This window comes from Rissa tridactyla, chromosome 3, assembly GCF_028500815.1.
Source record: "Rissa tridactyla isolate bRisTri1 chromosome 3, bRisTri1.patW.cur.20221130, whole genome shotgun sequence".
In the NCBI taxonomy this organism is placed as follows: Eukaryota; Metazoa; Chordata; class Aves; order Charadriiformes; family Laridae; genus Rissa; species Rissa tridactyla.
Window position 1 is genome coordinate 124,853,894 of NC_071468.1, and position 15,706 is coordinate 124,869,599.

Below are 15,706 nucleotides of genomic sequence, written 5' to 3' on the forward strand. Positions count from 1 at the left end.
GCTTGCTTCGCTTTGCTCCCAGTGGCATGTGTGCTTGGGTTCCCGATGGGGCCGTAACAGTCTGAGCGAGCGGAGTGGAAACTTCCCTGACGGATTTCTGGCGTCGTTGTTAGAATTAGTTCTGCTGTTCCCTTTCTAAACGAATTCAGCAAGCAGACTGAAATTCCTCTTTAGCACCTGTCTGACGCATTGTAGCAGCGGTGACGATGGCCATGCACAGCGCAGGCTTTCGCTCAGAAATAGAAGGCGCACTTTTGTTCTGCCTTCTTTCAAGCAAGCCTTCTTTGTGTCTTTAACATCCAGCTATGTTAAGTGCAAACAAAAGGTTTGGGGCTTTCGGAGTTTTTACAAACAAGCTCATTGAAGAGAAGCTTTATTTTGAAAGGGGGAAAATTTAAACGTTTTTTTTAATTAAAGATCAAAGAGGGGGGTTATTCATTTAAAGAGGCCTGTTTGTAGAAGCCATGAGATGGTGGGCTGTCTTTCTCCCTAACTTTCAACTTTTAATTATGATGCCAACATGGAGTAAATGTAGTCTAACACTAGGAACGTCTGTCGTATAGAGTCTCTCCACAAATCTGAGAAACAAGGAAAGTTCAGGAGACCTCAAGATCTAGCAGTTTGTGTTTAATTTTGTTGAGGATCATTAGACAAAAGGCAAAAAATATTATTGCAAGAGGAGGCTTGAAGAGCGGTGCCGTGTTATGTGTGGGAAGCAAACTGCCTTATCAGCGCTTTAGCCTCTTGGTTTTATCTGATTCTATTGATTACAAAGATCTCATTTTCCCACTTTAATCAGAAGCCCTGTATGTTAGACCGACGGCTATTTTTAAAAATATAATTACTAATCTTCACATTTTAAGTTGGTGCTAGAGAAGACTGTCCTGGTTCAGTCTTAGAAATAATGAAACTTATTTATTTCCTCCCTGTGGCATGCAAGCCCAGCATTTCCAGGGTAGTTTGCAGATGCCGCCTTTGCTAATGAGAGGCTGCCTTACTAGTCGTCTGCCTTTCTTGCTTAACGTTAAAGAAACCAGTGAAATCAGCACAACGGCTTTGTACATAAAACTTTATCGGACAGTCTGGCTTTGGGCTTGAATAATAGCTACAATACGAGAGAAACTTTACCCAACTTACAATGGGTGTATTGTGAATTACGGTGTATCACTGTAGCAGCGTTCTCAGCTGCCCGTACAGCAGAGTTGCGATTCAAATAATGAATTAATCCTATTTGGGAGCTAATTAGTGCAGTGAAGGAGGTTCACAAAGTACAAACTGTTCAGATTTGATTTGGAAGCGGAGTACCTGGCCAGCACCCTGATAGACTTCATCTTTTTACGCAGAACAGGGATTGCAGTTACAGAGTGTCATTCCTAAGTTTTGAAAACTGTTGACGGATTGAAGAAAAGTCCTGGCTTCTGTAGAGCCAGAAATCCCTTTGAAGGAATCATGTGCTCTTGTTAGTCTTTTTGAAGTTCTCAGTAGATGCTTTGGAAAAACATTTGTGTGTTACAGAGTGGATCCTCCCAAGCCGTGTATTTGTTCGCGTAAACATTGGCCTCTCCTCAGATGAGGAGAAGAGCCACGCTGGTGGCAGTCAGAAGGCTGTTATTTTTTATTTACTCTTCTATAAATACTCCTACCTGCAAGCGCTAACCATGCTGGTGTACCTCACCATGCTGGTGTACCTCACCATGCTGAACACTATGAGACCCCACCTGGCATACTGTGTCCAGCTTTGGAGTCCTCAGCACAGGAGGGACATGGAGCTGTTGGAGCGGGTCCAGAGGAGGCCACGGAGATGCTCCCAAAGCTGGAGCGCCTCTCCTATGAAGGCAGGCTGAGAGAGTTGGGATTATTCAGTCTGGAGAAGAGAAGGCTCCGGGGAGACCTTATAATGGCCTTCCAGTACCTAAAGGGGGCTACAGGAGAGATGGGGAGGGACTCTTTATCAGGGAATGTAGTGATAGGAAGGGGTAATGGTTTTAAACTGAAAGAGGGGAGATTTAGATGAGATCTGAGGAACAAATTCTTCGCTGTGAGGGTGGTGAGCCCCTGGCCCAGGTTGCCCAGAGAAGCTGTGGCTGCCCCGTCCCTGGAGGGGTTCAAGGCCAGGCTGGACGGGGCTTGGAGCAACCTGGGCTGGTGGGAGGTGTCCCTGCCCAGGGAAGGGGGTGGAACTAGATGATCTTTAAGGTCCCTTCCAACCCAAACCATTCTGTGATTCTATACCAATGAAGTTATATTCTCTACCCAAAGAGCTAGGAGCCCCCTTGCATGACCAGAGACAGCAGAGGGCTCCCAGTGCGGCAGCAAAGCAGCGTCCGCCTGTGTAGTCAATGTGTGTCTGCCCACTGAAGCACCCAGACCCCTGTCAAATTATCTTAGGCATCATGCAGCAGAAAAGAGAGTCTTAAGGAAATACTTACAGGGGCATTTTAATGATTGCTGGGGAAAGCTACGTGTGCGCTTTGTAATTGAAATGGTTAGACAAGCAGCTAATGTAGTCAGATTGTTCTAATGGCAATGCCTGACCTAGATTTCATGGGTTATTGAAGATGAAAGTTAATAGCATTGTTCGTCTCAGAAAGGGATATTGGGTAAAAATAAAATAAATTAAAAAAAAAAAAAGAAAACAACACACAAAAAAAAAACCCAACCAAAGGAAAAAAAAAAAGATTTACTGCAAAATTTAAACCAGAATGTTTTATCTTTTAGACTGGCCAAAATTGCACACCACAATTTTGCGATCAATAAAAAGATTGAACGCTGCCTTCCTTCTTTCCCCCGCTCCCCGACACACTGCCTTGCAGGAATGTGCTTTCACACCCTTCTTCTCTGTCAACCAAATTCCAAAAGGGTAATTTCTTACATAACTCCGTTTAGATTTGTGAGCTGCGTGAGGCAGGGGAAGGGCCCCATTCTGAAATGTTTATCAGAATAAAATCAACTATATTGTTTAGGAAGAGATCTTTAAGCAATTTAAGTACTTATCGGAGACATCTCGCTTCCAGTCTTTAAAACAAGATATTCTGAATTCTTCATAATCTTTACTGAGCTCCTTCGATAGTATCTGAGAAGTCTAATGCTGAAGTGCTTGTATTTCTGGTTTATAAACCTAACTAGAAAACATAGAGGTAAACCTTTAAAGCCCTTAATAGGCACCATAAGCCCAAAAAAAAAGGACTGATTTCATTCCTGTTTAAATTAAAAATGATTCTGAAAGCCAAGAATGGCGTTTTCTAAATGTGCTTTAAAAAAAAAAACATAATTGAAAATAACAACTTTCCTTGATTAACGCAGCTGAAAATATTGTTTGAACTGAGGAGCTCCGACAAAAATGTTTCTTTTATTAGTTGCCCCCATCTACCTAAAAGGGGCTTACGGAAAAGCTGGGGAGGGACTCTGGATCAGGGAGTGTTATGACAGGACAAGGGGTAACGGTTTCAAACTGAAAGAGGGGAGATTTAGGTGAGATATTGTGAAGAAATTCTTTGGTGTGAGGGGGGTGAGCCCCTGGCCCAGGTTGCCCAGAGAAGCTGTGGCTGCCCCATCCCTGGAGGGTTCAAGGCCAGGTTGGCCGGGGCTTGGAGCAACCTGGTCTGGTGGGAGGTGTCCCTGCCCAGGGCAGGGGACTTGGAACTGGATGATCTTTAAGGTCCCTTCCAACCCCAACCATTCTATGATTCTGTTATTCACTGCCTAAGTTCATTGACTGGGTAAAAGGAAAGAAACCTTCTGTTTTAATTTTATAACCTCTGCCACTTTCCAGGATAGCCTTGGTGGTAACAGCAAGACTGCCATGGTAGCAACAGTGAGCCCAGCAGCAGACAACTATGATGAGACCCTTTCAACACTGAGGTACGCAGACCGGGCCAAGAACATCGTTAACCATGCGGTGGTGAACGAAGACCCCAACGCTCGCATTATTCGGGAGCTGCGTGAGGAAGTGGAGAAGCTGCGAGAACAGCTCACAAAAGCAGAGGTACAAATTTACGTCTTGATGAGCCAACCTGCAAACCCCATTGCCAGGACTTTCTTACCTGGTGCTCAAAAATGAATGCCACGAAGAATTACTACATGGTACCTATGAGGAATATCCCTTTATATCACTTCTTCCCATTTTTCTCTACATCAGTCTTGAAACACGGGTGATAACATGAGACAGCAGGTTCTGTTTGAACACCTTGTTGAGCAATCTTGGTTTTATTGCGAGATACAGATCAAAAGCAAGAGGACATGGAGGCAGGAATAGGGGTGGAGTCTTAAGGCTGTGCAGTTTATAGGCAGAACTTTGCCGGCATATTTTAAGAATCCGGTGTGGCTACATCCTGCGAGATGTGAATCCAGTTAAATAACGCTTGCTTCCTTACAAGCTTTTAACCGTTCTCAACTGAATCTCTTAGAGGCACTAGACAGTATTATGTATATCTGTATAACGACCTCAATGAAATTGTGAAAGGAACATGGTCTAAATGTTAGATGAAGGCCAAGAGCTAGCGTAATTCTGAGTTCTGTTCTCAAATGTGGCAAAGGAATGCTGATATAATCCGTCTGTTTCGCAACTCAGAAAAATTATGATTGGAGTACTTGCCTCACGAGGTATGCAGGGAATGCTGGCTGCGATATTAGAAATGACTAGTGAATTTTGGACTCTTCTCGTTTGAGCTGCCTAATATGCTAAGCATCCAATAAGTATGTATCTGTTTCTTTAAGGTATCTCAAGTTAAATACCTAAAAATTTCTATAAAATACAAACCACAGACTTCACAGTACTCTGAGAGATGCGAACACTCCCTGTTTGCTTCAATTGTGAGCATTAATGCCAAAATAATGGCAGCTTTCCAAAGTAATGAAGTAGTGTTTCCTAAATATGAAGTAATAAATATTTCCTTTCCCAAGTATTAAAATCCCACCCTAATTGTCATCTCAGTGGCATTGGCAGAGCATGGAAAACACTGTGTCGTTTGCTATTAAGAGGCTGCACAGTGAAGGCCAAACCCCACGCTCCTTGTCCTGTACTCCTTTCAGTTTATTACATGTGTAGCCCATCTAATTGTTCTTACAGAAATGTGCATAAATAAGTTTTTTAAAGTCATCAAAAACATTGACCCGTTATGACAGTCAGGTTACACTTTCAAAGCTCATTTCCCAATATAGAGATTACCAAGTTATGGTTTTGTTGGGTGGGTTTTTTTTTTTGTCCTCTTGGTGTCAGTACCCTTTTTTCTCTTAAACAACGGAGGCAGAACAGAACTTGATGGTTTACTTTTTTTTTTTCCCCAGAGGAGTAAGGCATTATCCTCTTTTCCCCTTTTCTTTTTAAATCCACGCGTTTTGATCTTTTCTTGTTGAAATTAGTATCACATGTTTTAATTTGTCTGAACCGAGACAACTAGCTTGTCCTACTTAAGCTGGGAATTTAAACGAACTGCTTTGAGCAGAGAAGCACACCTGCTGCTCTGGTTGAATCTGGGCCCATATATCTGCTGTTCATATTAGCGTGGTAGGGAATGAGGAGAATGATCTACCTCATTTTACGGTTGAAGCACATGAAAATGTGGAGTAATTTTGCCCCAGATCCAAATAAATGGACAAACAAGACTTAGACCTTGGGAATAACTGGGTTTCATCTTCCTGTCCCGCTCCGTAGTGTCCAGCACCTTTGCACTGATCGTGTTTTATCAATCACAATAAATCTTTGTTCTGGAGATTGCCTTGGCTTCACTTTGCTTCCTGGGTGGAATTCATAGAATCACAGCATGGTTAGAGTTGGAAGGGACCTTAAAGATCATCTAATTCCACCGCCCTGCCCTGGGCAGGGACACCTCCCACCAGCCCAGGTTGCTCCAAGCCCTCCCTTTTACCCTGTATTTAGATATTTGAGATATTCAACCAGCAAAAGACTACAGGGGACGCATCAGCTGGCAGTTCCAAGACTGTTGTGTCTCGAGGCAGAGAAAACTCCTGTCTTAAACCAGTCCTGGCACTTGCTCCTTTTCTTGAACGAACTGGAGTGCAATGAGGCCACTCTCTTTGATTTGGATTCCTGTGAGGACTTTTGGGTTTTGTGGTAAGGAACTATCTGATGGAGAACGATGCTTGCATTGTTTAGTTGGCATTGCATAAATACCTACCAACCAAAACCATTTTTGTCCTGATAGCAGTAATGAAATAACAGCATAAGGAAGTCCACAGGCATCCTGTTCAGGGTAGTACAAGAAGAATATGCCAGTTCGGGGGCTGGAGGAAGTAAATACGTGTAGTATAAAAATGTTGATGTCCTTTCAGTTTTTGGAGTGTCTGGTGGGTGGCGGTGGGGTTACCTTCTTCTTCTCAAGTTAGTCCTTGGATGGAACATGGGCCTTGGACTATTTCACAAAACAAAATTAGAGTTGTGATGGATTAACGAGAAAATTGAATTCCAGTGTCCGGAAGCACATGGTAAGGCTTCTCTTGATAATGCTCTGTAAAATGCATCTGTAGAGGAGGATAACTGGAACACCTCGGGTGCCTTGATATTTGCTATAGAAAGAAAAAACTCCCACCCATCAGTCCGTATCAAAATGAACAATAAAAATATTTTGGTGGACTGGTGGCTTAAGTGACTGAGATGTTAAGTGCCATTTTGACGGAGCAACAGCAGAGACGATGGTGGCCAGCCACATCATCAGTGTCTGAGAAACGAGATTGTCTTAGATATGAGTTGTTTGGGATACTCGTATCGGTATAGAAATGAGATTAGTTTGCTTTTGAATATCTTTGTGCAAATCTGCCGGCATCACGTAACTGGTTTGCATTGAACTATATAAACTCCACTTTAGCATTTGCACTTGAAACTAATTAACTTTTTGATGGATTCTGCATTTATATGCAATATGTATTTTCAAACCCCCTTTACTTACTCATAAGTATGCCTTGGAAAATGAGTAAAATTATGTTTCTTTTTTCCCCCCCATCTGTGTGACAGCGTTGTGAAAAAAACCCAAAGCACAACAAGCTTTCTTGTTTTATTTGCTTTCATTTCTGCAGGCTATGAAATCACCAGAATTAAAGGAACGATTGGAGGAATCAGAAAAGTTGATTCAGGAAATGACTGTGACCTGGGAAGAAAAATTAAGAAAAACTGAGGAGATAGCACAGGTTTGCTTTCTTTTTTTTTTTTTCCCTCCCTATTTTTTATGAAAAATAGGTTTGTTTCCTTTGCCTGTCAGTTCATAGAGATTGCCTGAATCTGTCCCCACGTTTATGGGTAAGTAGGTCAAGCTTACGGCCGTTTTGAAAAGCTTCACTTAATTCCTGTGATAGTTGGGTGCCTCCCAGATTGCTATTCCAGTGACAATAACAAATTGTCACTGTATGCAAATGGAGAAGTTATTTAAAAAAATAATAATCCACGGATGAGAGGATTACAGGGATTTTATATTCTTCAGACAGGAAAATTGTTGTTTGTGATGAAAGATGGAGCCTTGAGAGCGTTAAATACAAGGTTATGTACGGAGTGCAAAGGGCATTCAGAATATTAAAAAATAGAACTGTTCAGGATCCCTGTGTGTTTTAATACCTCTTATACTGATATTTAGGGCCTCAGAGCATAATTGAGTATGATGGTTATGTTGAAAAATTGTGCAGGTCACCACAATTATTGCATGACGCTTCCGATTCTTACGACACAAATGCTGATGTATGTATTTTCAGTGGGGAGCTTTTGAGAGGGAGGACTATTGAAAGGTGATGAATAGCATGTAATAAATAAGGAGAAAACGGAGCCTCCGATACAAAGCCCTCTTGTAGACGACACAATCAGAACAGACTGTGTTGACTTTAGTTTTAAAGATCCATTGTAAGAAGTGCTGCTTGTGACTACGAGGGCTTCCTGGCTTCCCGTGCAGATTTGTACCGTGCGTTTTCCTCCCTGTGTATGAGGGTGAAAAGTAATAATAATAACGATGATGATGTGAATAGAATAAAATTCTGGTTGCATCCTAGACACTAATTTCTAGGCACAGAAACCCTGAGCATGCGAGGAAGTTGAAAAACTGTAGCGTTGGGCTCAACCCTACAGACTAAATCTGCTTTGATGTTTGCATGTAGCTGCTCACTTCAGCTCTCTTCCGTCTTGTCTCTAAATTCTCAGCCTGTTACGATGTTTTGGAGCTGGGAGTTTCATGAGCCTTGAAGCTGTAGAAAAAGGGATGCTTTTTTTTCTCAGAGGAGGACTAAATATTAGTGTTTGTGCGGTATAAGGCTGTTTCAGGACCACTTGGAAGCCAGTGGAAGGAACCTTCTGACATCTTCAGTAGGTGTGGTGGGTTGACCCTGGCTGGATGCCTGGTACCCACCAAAGCCACTCTATCACTCCCTTCCTCATCTGGGTAGAGAGAGAAAAATAACGATGAAAAGATGTGGGTTGCGATGAGGACAGGGACATCACTCAGCTGTTACCGTCACAGGCAAAACAGACTCGACTTGGGGAAATTAGTTTAATGTATTACCAATCAAAACAGTAGGATAATGAAAAATAAAAACCCAAGTCTTGAAACCCTTCTTCCCGGGCTCAACTCCACTCCCAATTTCTCTTCCTCCTCCTCCTGAGCGGTGCAGGGGGACGGGGAACGGGGGCTGTGGTCAGTTCATCACACCTTGTCTCTGCTGCTCCTTCCTCCTCAGGGGAGGACTCCTCACACTCTTCCTGTGCTCCAGCGTGGGGTCCCTCCCACAGGAGACAGTCCTCCACAAACTCCACATGCTGCAGGGGGATACCTGCTTCACCATGGACCTCCACAGGCTGCAGGGACAGCCTGCCTTTCCATGGTCTTCACCACAGGCTGCTGGGGAATCCCTGCTCCGACACCTGGAGCACGTCCATCCCCTCCTTCACTGCCCTTGGTGTCCGCAGAGTTGTCGCCCTCACATTTTCTCACTCCTCTCTCCAGCTGCAGTTGCTGTTTTGCAGGGTTTTTTCCCCTCCTTCTTAAACATGTTCTCCCAGAGGCTTTACCAGCGTCACTGACGGGCTTGGCCTTGGCGAGTGGCAGGTCCATCTTGGATCTGGCTGGCATTGGCTCTGTTGGACATGGGGGAAGCTTCTGGCATCTTCTCACAGAAGTCACCCCTGTAGCCCCTCTGCTACCAAAACCTTGCCATGCAAACCCAATACCGGAGACTTAGGCGGGTCCAAGGTTAAAGGCATTTACATCTTGGCTTGTCAAGTGATTTTATTTCTGGGCAGCATCCACTAACATCTGTCTGTCAGATTGTAGCAGGGTGGGCAGGTCGGATGGAGAGATAATTGTAAATCTTTGAGGAAAGGATGGTTCCTCATAAAGCATGAGAGCCATCGAAGAGGCAGTTTGCAGGGATGGAGCGGCAATAGGGGTTCAAAGCCTTAAAGACTCACTAGGTGAACAGTCAGTTTTTCCCATTTTCAGTGAGTATTTGACGTACTTTTAATGTATGTTGAATGTTTAAGTTAATTAACATTAGGTGTTGAGCAAAAGTTAACAGAAACCAGATCGTTTTCTTTAAATTAACCCTGTGAGATTTAGACTGTGGGCCAAGTCCTCCTTTGTGCAACACGTTCTTTATCTCTGTCTGTGGATAATAAGGAATTATGTGAACTTCAGAGCCTGGCACTGGTGATCGGAAGAGAGATCTTTGACATCACACTGCAGTTTTTCCTCTGTTCTTTGTTTTTCACTCTCTCTCTCACACATACACATGACTTCTCCTTACAAGGATGTTATGTTGGTTTTGTCAGTGTGTGGGGAGACAGGGGAGAGAAAATCAAGAGGAGTTTTGCTTGCTGCTCTTTGCTGTTTTAATCTTGGTTGGACCTGCTACAACTCCAATGCTGAACAGAGAATTATACTGAATAGTATGACATACTAAGTTTTTAAATGCAAAGCGGAGTGGTAGGTAAAGGTCAGAACCTTAATAAACATTTCAGCATGTTTCCTATGTAATGTCTGCTAATTTTATTTATTTATTTATTTATTGAAATCTCAGCATCACAGGAAAGTCTCTTGTATTTTTTTGTATTTACTTGCTTTACCCTCCCCTGTTTCTGCTTCCCCCTGGTAATTCTGGGAGAGAAATTTTTTAAATTTTTGTTTGCTTGTTGTGGATAGTGAGTCTCGTTTCAGTTTCCGTGTGATCCTGGGAACAATTCTCAACATTTCTAGCTCCTAGCTCTTTTTTTTTTTTTTTTTTTTTTGTAGAAGAATCCCTTTCTGTTCTTAAGTCAGAAATGTTTAATGTTCCTCTTTCACTGCTCTAGTCTTCACCCAACCACTTCCCGTTGAAAGATGTACATTTTTGCACAGTAATGCTTTGTTGTTGAATTCTATGAAGTCTATTGACGAGAACAAAGCACCATCCAAAATGCTACTATTCTTGTTCAGCAGGAAGTGTTATTTGCATTACTTAAATAGCAGGTTGCCAGTTTTTTGTCATTTTGATTGCTCTGGAATAAAAGATAGACATGGAGCTTGACTTGGCAGGGATTTAACTTAACTTGGTGCTTTTTAGCTCCAAAGAGAAAATAAAGGGCTCTAGAGAGGTCTTTGTGGGAGCGTTTTGCTGTCCCGGTGAGGTCATGGAGAAGCTCCTACAGTACTGCAGTGTGCTGCTCTCAGCTGGTTTCTCATTTTTCACTAGGAAGATGCAACTCTGCGAGACCGTAGCACGTAGCCCTCTGAGACCAGAGGTGGAAGGACAAGAGAAATTACAAATACCCTGATCAAAGCTCGATATAACTAAAGTTTTTGTGTCTAACCTATTGCAGAAGAAAGACTTAACCTTCTTCAGAAGTAGCTGCCCATCACTTTGTCTTGTGGCTTGGGCACATAGGCATGCGTTTCCGAAGGGCTGTACATCAATCAGCTTAATGTTTTGATGGCTACTCTCTTGCAGGAGCGTCAGAAACAGTTGGAAAGTCTTGGCATATCTCTTCAGTCTTCTGGAATAAAAGTTGGGGATAACAAGTGCTTCCTGGTTAATTTGAATGCAGATCCAGCTCTCAATGAACTTCTGGTATACTATTTAAAGGTAAAAATAAAAAATTATTTTTATATATATATAAAATATATATATATTCTTTTTTTTAATATACGTGGGCTCAAATACACGCTTGGCAGAGGTGTGTTTAGAGAATGTTATAAAAACTGCATATCTAAGCCTTCTCTGGTACTCACCACCTCATTAAAAATAATATGAAGACAACCTTTTTATTGCAAATTTAATTCTGTGTATCAGAGGAAGGTTTGGGGTTTTTATGTTTTGGTTTTTAGAAGAAATTTAGAGATGCCGTCCTTTACAAACTGTTTGCTGTTTTTATACGCCAGCTTTCACCCGGAAAAGCATTTTATCTGGGCATATCAGTACTCAGCTTGCTTCGACTTGTGTAGTACTGACTGCAGTTTATAAAATGCATTTTTGTTCCTCTTCATGCACCTTGCCAGGAGTGAAAATCAAGTTCTTTTCTGCCTTAGCACTTCTGCCCTTTACTGATGTTAAACAAAAAAGGTGTAATGTGACTTTTGGACTCCACGCGGAAACATTTGAGCAGTTTATTCTAGTTTTAACAAACTGGAGACGTGATCTGGAGTCAGGAGGAGAAATGTGATACGACCGTTTTTAAGTCACATTTTAGAACACAAGTTCTAAAAATTTAGCAGTGTAAGAATGTTGGCAGTTTGAGCTTCACATTAAATCATTCTTTTCTCTTTGAAGTGGTCTATAGTAACTCGCAGAACAGCCACAGAATTAGCAATTGGGCTCAAAGATGGGTTTGGTTTAATCGGTCTTAGGAAATACGTGCTCCTCTTTGATATCGGTCATAGTTGCTCTGCGATATCTCAATGAACGCAAGGGAAAGAACTTTCTCAGTGTTGTATCCACTAAAAAACATTGAAAAGGACAAAAGAGCTGAGGTTTTGGGAGCAGAATTGGATCCAGGCGCCTTGCACGTAGGTGTCCAGAGTGTGACTCAAGCCGCTAAATCAGCCTCGCCACTGACACCTGCTGAAGCAGAGCCAACTTCTGTGGCGTTCACTGGGAACACATCACAAGAGCACACCCAAACCAAAGCCCGCTCCCAAAACAGGCCTTGGCCCATCGGCACCAGCAGAAAAGTCTCAGGTGGTACTGTGCTACTTCCCTTTTCCAGAGAAAACCCCTTTGCAAGGGGTAGGTTTTGGGCATTTCAGTTACTCTTTAAATATTTATTATTTTTTTATAAAACAAATTCATTTTGTTGGTTGAGAACTTTGGTGTAGAAATCCCACTGCTTTGAAATTCTTTCGATAAAATGACTTATGCCTGGTTTTGCCTAGAGTTCTGAGGTTAAACTGCCTTGCTTCTCAGAGTAAATATCTTGCCCACGTTCTCTTTAACGCTGAGCCCCTTATGTACTGGTTCTGATCAGCACCAAAGAACTTGACCCGACTGATCTAAACTGTTGTATCTGTTCCTCAAAATGGCGCAGAGATGGCTAAAAAAAGAAAAGGATGAACTGGGGCACGTGTGGCGTGATGCTTTCTCTGCCAAATCCCTCATGCCTGGAGTGCTTCAGGAATTTCCTAAGCCTTCGGATGATGTAGATGGAACCTGCGTAATAGCCATGGGTCAAACCACTGTGAACCTGTCTTAATTCCTCTTTGAACTCCTTTGTACTTTTGGCTTCTACAATATCCCGAGGCACTGACTTCCACAATTAAGTTATAGAAACCTCTTCATCTTCCAATTTAACTGTTGCCTTTAAACTTTCCTGAGTGTTTCCTACTTGTTACTGTAAGACAAAGCGAGGATTTACTTGCAATGTTTCATTCTCCTTTTTCCCTCTAAAGGAAGCTCTTCAAGAGCTTTCAGATTTTCCAACTAGATGACAGGCTGTTATCCACAAGGAGAATGGATGAGTTCGAACTAGTGAACTTCTGCAGTCCACTGTTAACACCTTGATTACTTTTTCCTAGGAACACACGTTAATAGGCTCAGACAACTCTCAAGATATCCAGCTGTGTGGAATGGGAATTCTTCCTGAGCACTGCATTATAGACATCACCCCAGAAGGACAGGTTATGTTAACACCGCAAAAAAATACTAGGTAAGGGAATAAAATACAGCTCCAGTTGTATAATTGTAGTGTTATCTAGTATTTTATGATTAGTGGTGCAAAAGGATAATTAAAAAATGAACTTTTCCATGTCGCCTGAAGCAAGAAAATTTTACTTCTTGTCTCCTGCTTTTACATTTTGTTTTAATTGTCGTCTACCCCTCTGTCAACTCAGGTCTTTTGTTCTAAAGAGGTTTCTCTCAGGGATGGTGTTTGTAGTCGAAGTTTTCAAAGAGAGGATGAGTAAATGGCATACGCGTTCAGCCAGTAGACACTCACTGATTTGCAGCTGTGCAGATGTAGCCGTCAACATTTGAATTCATTTTCTAGGAAATCTGTTGATATGCAAAGAGCTGCTGAAGCATTTGTTGTCTTATTTGATTAAGTAGCAGTACTTGAAAAGCAGATGGTATATTCAAAGAGATCACAAAATGACATGCCTCGTCAGCATCTCCAATAATTTATTGTTAGATACACAAAATTCACATTTACCCTGATTCGTAGGTGATCCTGCTTTGAGCAGGAGATCGGAGCGGCTGACATCCTGAGATTCCCTTCAAATTTGAGTTATCCTATGATCCTATTTTCAGACTGAGTCTGACTTTGAAATAAAAGTAGTTTCTGATTATTCTAATTAGGTTATTGTCTTCAAGCTATTTATATAGCGAAGTTCTCTGATGTCTTCTTCAAACATTTCTATTTTGTGTCTATTTCAAAGTAGCGCAAAAAGTGTTTATTTCCAGTGACATCATCTTTTTTCAGGCCCCTCGTTTTTAAGCTCTAATTATAGTCCCCATATACAGCTGTCGTATTATCTGTCCAAAAATACTGAACTCGATAAGCTTAAGCAATCAAAAGAAGCTGGGTTTGAGCAGTTTGTGAAACAGCACGGGGCGGGTGAATGAAGTTTCTGGGGATATTTTGCCTCTTTGCAATCCATAAGCCTGTTCTCCTCCCTTAACTGGTTCCAATAAAGTAAGAAGTACTGGGAAAAAAAATGAAGCCTCGTATCGACGCCTTTGCTTTAGATTTTTGCCTTTTCACAGGACGTTCGTAAATGGCTCTGCTGTCGTGTGTCCCATCCAGCTGCATCATGGAGACAGAATACTGTGGGGGAACAACCACTTCTTCAGGTACAAAAGATATTAAAAGAAATTGTAAGTTTGCGCCTATTTTGTTTTATCTTAAGGTATAAGGAAAGATGACAGCGGAGCATTCAGGCTGCAGGAGGAGGTGATTTCTTTTTCATTGGGCTTATAAAGGCAATGCTGGTGTTTGGCTGTTCTAAATGCTACATGTCATAGGAAACGTGCATGTTTTTAGTTTCAGAGCAGTCGGTTGACTTAACTTCTTGTATTTTGAAGGGACTGAAACCTTGCTGATGAGCACCTTGCTGCAGTTATCAGTACTATGATCTCACTGAAGAGATTTAATTTTGGGGGTGGTAACTTTAATGTAGTTTGGTACTACATTAATATCAAGTGGTTTCTCTTCCACAGTGAAAATATTACACCCAAGCTTTGACCTGGATAGGTTGCCTTTGGGTTTTGCAGCTAAGGTGTTAGATCTTTGACCTATCTTATACAGTGATCTGGGTCTTACAAGGGCACTGTCTTCTCTGTCCCCTGGATTTCCAGCTCCAGCCATACCTGAGACCTCCCTGTATCAGACAGGATCACTGGCAGAAGTTTTCTGTGAAAGGCTGTATTCTTGAAACCCTCTGTGTCTGGTCTGAAATACCTTAAAGATCAGTGGATTTAAATGATAATCTAAAACTTAATTTCTTTCTTTTATGCTTTAAAGAAGAATCTGGATGAAAAGTGGGATATAATTTCATTATTGCCTCTAAATTATTTGGGAATGGGACGATTGAAAAAAAAAACGGTTAAACTATATGATTAGTAATATCGGGTACTCTAGAATGGATTACGTCGTTTGCCTTGAACTCTCCTGTTTACCCTGAAAAAAACTACACTTGCAGGAGATCAACAAATTGGAAAGGGAAAAACCTACCTAATTGGATAATTTGCTTAATTTTAATAATCTTTGGAAGCAACCCTTTGTTTCAAAGTTGAACAATTAACAATGCTTGGAAAATTTTCCTCTTATTTAAAGGCTGAATTTGCCAAAGAAGAAAAAGAAGGCAGATCAGGAGGACGAAGAGCGAGACAACTCTATGAAGTGCAGTAACAGTGTTGAGCAGCTGGACATCGATGGAGACAATTCCAGTGAAGTGTCGAGCGAGATTAACTTCAGTTATGAGTATGCCCAGATGGAAGTCACCATGAAGGCACTTGGAAGTAACGGTAAGAAGCAAGAGAAATGACTGGAAATAGGTACAGAATATGAGGCTACATCTTCAGGGACTCTTAACCACAGACTTTTTCGCTTCTAACTTCCTACTGGAGAATTCTTCTCGTGAATGACTCATTGTAGCCATTTTAGCACTTGAGGGCGGGGGGGGAAACCACCACAATATTTTGTTTGGCAGTTCTTGAGGAAAAGGCCAAAACTGGAATATTGGTAGAACTACAGCCTCAAAGTGGTTTCACTTTGTTGTTTATTTTTCTTGTGTTATGTCTCACTCGGGCA

At 41.8% G+C, this 15,706-nt stretch overlaps 1 protein-coding gene across 5 annotated transcripts in view; it reads left to right on the forward strand.

Moving 5' to 3' along the window:
* The window catches only part of KIF13B (kinesin family member 13B), a 140,648-nt gene that overhangs the window by 69,306 nt on the left and 55,636 nt on the right, over positions 1–15,706 (forward strand). For all 5 annotated transcript variants that reach the window (XM_054196577.1, XM_054196579.1, XM_054196578.1 and 2 more), the window contains 6 exons: positions 3,773–3,985; positions 7,033–7,143; positions 10,915–11,049; positions 12,975–13,105; positions 14,161–14,247; positions 15,230–15,420. In XM_054196577.1, coding sequence (XP_054052552.1) covers positions 3,773–3,985; positions 7,033–7,143; positions 10,915–11,049; positions 12,975–13,105; positions 14,161–14,247; positions 15,230–15,420 — 868 coding nt within the window. The remainder of the gene's footprint in view (positions 1–3,772; positions 3,986–7,032; positions 7,144–10,914; positions 11,050–12,974; positions 13,106–14,160; positions 14,248–15,229; positions 15,421–15,706) is intronic.